The sequence below is a fragment of the Poecilia formosa genome, unplaced genomic scaffold (genome assembly GCF_000485575.1).
Source record: "Poecilia formosa unplaced genomic scaffold, Poecilia_formosa-5.1.2 Scaffold493, whole genome shotgun sequence".
Taxonomy (NCBI): Eukaryota; Metazoa; Chordata; class Actinopteri; order Cyprinodontiformes; family Poeciliidae; genus Poecilia; species Poecilia formosa.
The window spans coordinates 88,574-93,898 of NW_006800432.1; the positions used below are offsets into that span (position 1 = coordinate 88,574).

The window sequence follows — 5,325 nt, forward strand, 5'->3', positions numbered from 1 at the left end:
TAACGCTCTGTTGCAGTGAGCTGATTGAAGCTGAGCCGTTGCGCTGATTCCAACCCGATATTTTCTCATTCAGGAAATAAACTGCAGATCACCCAGAAACTCCTTGTCTTCTTTAAAACTACACAACGCAGAGTGGAGGGGTCACTTGGGCTGGCCTGGTACAGTGGAGTGAAGCAGAACCCGGTTACACTGGTTTGTTAATAAAGTTTGACTGACCCATCTACCTACCGACCGTCTACAATCAGGTCGTCTGCAGGTCATTTAGCACCACGTTCTCCACCAACATGCTGTGTCCGAATCGAGAAGGGTGGCCATCGTCAAGCCACGCCTCTCCTCACCGACCGGAGTCGGATTGTTTTGTTGACATTCCGTTTAGTGCAGCTCCATCTAGTGGATACATAACGTAACTTCAGCCTCTACTGTAGCGTCTATTCTATGCACTTTATAATCCGATGCGCCTTATAGTGCGGAAAATACGGTAACCCCGGAGATGGTTTCAGTGAAATAATCTGGTCCAGTCAGACAGGAAGGTGATGAAGTTTGGGAATAATAAAAACTCTGACATGTTTTCTGATTGTTGCAAATGGAGAGAATTTGTTCCTCTGTTTAAAAAAAACAAACATCCGTCACTTAGTTGAACTTTTCTGTGTTTAAAGTGTTACAAGAGTTTTATAGGGAGCTTCTGTTGAAATACTAAGCAGATAATATCTTATCTGCAGTAGGAAACTCTCCTGTTTATTTACTGTAGATCATATTAGACATTATGGAGGTTGAAGCTAATGGCTAGCCTTAAGATGACCGACAGCCATGTACAAACGAGCTGCAAACACATTAATGATGAAATCTCCAAAACATACAAACATAAAACAAAAAAACACTGAAAACAACAAATACTGCAACCGCAGAACAAACAGGTAAAAACAGAAGCTAACGTTAATAAAACAGAAGCTAATGCTACATTGCTAAGCAAAAGTTAGAGGAAGCTAGCGCTAAATATTAAGTAGACCGTCTCTCCTCTTCTCCTTCCAGCTGGTTTGGTGTGAAACTCGCTAACAGCAAAGCCTTAATGTTAAAGTTTGATGAACAGGACAGGAAGTTCCTCCAAACATTTTATGGCAACAGTTGGTTTAAAAGTCGTCAAACATCCAACCTGAGGGACAGTGTGCTAACCTCTATGCTAATACATTCAAATATTTACATTAATATGCTGCAGCAGTTCATGAGGAAGCTGCTCCGACATCCCCACCGCGCTCTTCATCTCTGCATTCTCAGCACTCCTCCTCTTCCTCCTCCTCTTCCTGCTCTGAGGCTGAGTGCGTGATTTAATTTGTTTGGTAATATCAGGACTGGCAGGTTCAGCCCAGCTTCACTCTAAAGTGAAATTGGACAAGAGCATTGGAGCCTCACCGTGTTAAACCTGCCTCACCTTGACAGCTGCCTGAGAGAGGAGGAGGAGGAGGACAAGTGAACCAAGCATGAATCTATTAGAGGATACTTGGAGTCCATCAGCTGGAGCTACAGTACGGTCCGGTCCAGTCCAGTTCGGTCCGGTTCCAGCAGCTCACTGACCTGAATCAGGTCTTCGTCTGATATGGACCTTAAACCTGCAGTTTACATATTTTTTAAAGTAAAAGTTTAACAGGAGATAATCTGTGAAGAAATGCAGCTCCTCTGATCAGAACAACAAATCAGAGCCAGGAGGCAGATCTTCCTGCTGTCAATCAGCTTCATGTAAACACTGCTCAGACCCTCCATCTTGCTCTCTGCTACGCTAAAGCTGAATCAGCACGGCAAAGCCTATAGTGGATGCTAATTAGCATAGCCACAGACAGTCCTGCACCGGAAGGTTGTTTCTCTACAGTTAGCACATTTAGCAGCAGCACATGGAGATGATTGACAGCGCTAAGTCCCTCCTCCTTGCTCTGATTGGTTGTTTTTTCTTAAGACAGCAGCTGGAGATAAATGTGTTCAGATTATCTGACTCAAACTGTCACAACATGAAGACAGATTAACAAAAACATTTTATAAAAGTTACTGCAGCTTTAAGAGGTCAATGCTGGGCGGGGGCAGGGCCTAACGGCTGGTTCTCCATCAGGTCCAGATCAGGTTCTGGTTCTGTTCTCCATCAGACCTCCCAGATCTAACGGATGGAGGAACCGGGTCTGCAGTTCGTTGTGGCTCCAGAAAGGTTCTCCTGTAGCAGTGAGTGTTGCAACAACTCTACAGAGGCCTCTGACTGAAGCCTGTCGCTGTGACAGAGGGATGTTGGAGTCAGATGAGATCGTTGGAAGAGACGCTTTGAAGTTCCTTCTCATTTTCAGGTTTTTATTTTGAAGTGGAGCCTCGTTTCGTCTCCATGAGCTGCTGTTGATCAGCCTCTCAGCTGTTTGCAGCCAATCTAAATTTATCTCCATAAAATAAGAAAACTCTGAATTTTCTCCTCAATTTCTGACCATAACTGGAACACCTTTATGACCCTTTATGCTGCTACACTTTCCCTGAACACGAGGAGCTCCACCCTCTCGTCTTTCCACCTCATTACCCGGACAGGCCTGGGGGGCCTGTTAGCAGCATGCTAATGCGTTCCGACAGCAGGAGCGGACGGGCGGTGGGAAGGTGGAGGAGGGCGGAGGTCCTGTCAGAGACGGCTGAGGATCAGTCTGGAAGCAGAACTGCTCCTAGCTTTTGCTTTGATTTCCATCAAATCAGCATCATCAGAACTCATGGGAGCAGAAACCATTAGACTCCGCTGCTAATGTACATAAATGAACACAATCATGTTTTCTCAACAGGAAAGCCAGTAAAGGCTGTTCGCTCTGTTGAGACGCAGCTGTGCTGTAGATATAGACATCCCATAATTATCAGTGGAAGTTATCCAGGGAGTCGGAGCAAAATCTGACTGGTGAGAGCGACTCTGGGAGTTTATGCATCCACATGGGGAGACGTTTGAAGAGTTAGTCAAAAATTAGCAGCAATAATTTGGGCTTAGCCTGTCATAAGAAAAAAACATGACAGTTTATTCATCAGACATATTTTCATGTTATTCATTCATTTGTAAATGTCAGTTTACAAACTAACTGGTTAGTTTTAAGCTAAATGTCTAAAATTTAGTTTGGAGATAAATATTTAGCTCCAAGCTAGCTTAATACTTAGCTTACGAACTAGCTCAGAACAAACTAAATATTTCGTAAGCAACCTAATATTTAGCTTTGAACCAGCTAAATATTGATCGCTTACCGACAAGCGGAAATGGACCGTCAAAACAAAAGCGGGGTCCAGACGGAATCCTTCATCTGTTGCTGTCGATCCGGAGGAAAACATCTGTATTTATCTTCTTTGCAGGCCTGATTCACTCACTATGAATTCGATCTGTGTTGATCTGTATTATCTGGTAAAACAGTATAAGCTCATTATGTTATTTATTAAATTGTGTGAGGGAATAAACTTAATATTGCCTTTAAACAAGTTTTTCTTTTAACCTGCAATGTTCTCCAAGAAAAGAGGAAGCAGTGACATAAAGCGATTCGAAAGTAGGAGTTTAGAAAGCGTTTCGAAAAATCCAGCTTTTGTTTTGATAGTCCACTTCCGGTAACCGCCTAGCTAGTAAATCTTTAGCCTGGTCAGTAAATATTTGCGTCCTGCTAAATAGCGCAGTTTGAAGCAAAGTATTACTTTACTAATTAAACTTAATTAAAGCGTTTATTCCAGTCAGCTCGGTGGATTTTTAAATCTAAACTTTTGGACCAAAATGTTTCAAAACAATCAGCAGAAATTTTCAGGTCAATCAGGTCTGAAGTTCCTCTGTGCAGCAGAACCTGGTTCTGTTCTGGTTCTCCTCATGTTTACCTGGCAGTAAGTGACTCAGCAACAGCCATGTTGGTTCTGAGTGGTGATCCGGTCCGGTCCGATTGAAGCAGATTCTAATGATGTGGTGTAGTTCAGCTGAACAGAACTGGATCTGAAAACCCGATAAGACTGTACTCACACGGAACCAAACAGAACTTCACATATATTTCCAGTTGAGAGAAACCGGGCCGACCCTCAGCAGAACCGCAGCAGAGTGTAAACAAGCAGAGCCAGAACCGCAGTTTACAGGCCGGGCCGCTGGCGGGAAGCAAGGAGACCAGAAGGTTCTGAAGCAGAACCACTTTGGGCCGTAGGAGCAAATATGGAGAACAACAGAACTTCACCAGATCCGAGATGTTCTGGACCCCAGAGGAACCGATCAGAACCCAACAATCAGAAACTCTGGACTTGTTAATGATAAAAATGGCATTTTATTCCAACAAGTTGCTTCTGTACAGGAGACCAAAGAAACACAAGCAGCTGGAGACGAACGATTCCTCCTCATCATCAGCATGAAGAGTCGGCTCCCGGTGACCTTTGACCCTAAAATATTCCTCATTCAACAGGAAGTAAAAATACACATTTTACAATATTTGACTCCTTGATGGGCATAAAAACAAAGAGGAATTTCCTGCAGTGGTTCTGGTTCTGGTTGGTTCTGCCTGGGATCCAGAGGCAGAAAGAGAATCTCTGCAGACGGAACCAGGGGCCCCAATGGACCTGTGGTTCTGACCTGATCAACTCCAGTCTGAAATTAAAAGGTGGGCCGAGCTTCAGCTCCAGAGACCCGTCCCCATCAGAACCGACCCGGTCCCGGTCTCAGAGCCAGGGGTGCCACGCCGGGTCCATGCGACACAGGTTGTCCAGGCTGTTGGCTGCAGCCACCAGCGTGTTGACCTTGCTCTCCCCGCCCTCGAACTGGGCCAGGTTGTGGAGGCGGGTCATGATGGCGGTGACCGCCTTCTGGACCAGCGACACCAGCTGCTGGGAGTCCATGTTCTCCGGCTGGCCGGCCGGGGACAGCGGGACCGACGTGTCCTCCTGGGTCTTCTTGTGCCACGCTATGATCTCGTCCCGAAGCACCGCCTTCAGGACGCCGTCCACCTGGGACAGAGCAAAGAGACGGGTCAGAACCTCAGGACGGTCTAAACCAGAACCTTCTGGTTCTGGTTTAGACCGTCTGGACGGTCCAACCAGAACCCATGTTCGGACCATGCTGGGCAGTCAGAACTTTCTGGCTGCTGGACCCAAACCGAGTGGGATGCCGGGAAGACTAAACGTCACTAGACCCCCTGCTGAGACCCTGCTGGTTCAGTCTATCTGTAAAAATGCGTCTAACCTGTCCAAGGTGGACATGAGACAACATCTGTTACTGGGAGGTGGAGGAACTGGGAGGCACGGGGAGGCACTGGGAGACATTGGGAGACACTGGGAGGCATTGGGAGACACTGGGAGGCATTGGGAGACACTGGGAGGCAT

General features: G+C 46.1%; 1 protein-coding gene across 1 annotated transcript in view; it reads right to left on the minus strand.

The window, feature by feature from the left end:
- Positions 1 to 4,257: 4,257 nt before the first annotated feature.
- Positions 4,258 to 5,325, minus strand: part of trrap (transformation/transcription domain-associated protein) — a 57,909-nt gene continuing 56,841 nt past the window's right edge. The window contains 1 exon segment of the mRNA XM_007578823.2: positions 4,258 to 4,950. Coding sequence (XP_007578885.1) covers positions 4,666 to 4,950 — 285 coding nt within the window. The 3' untranslated portion in view covers positions 4,258 to 4,665.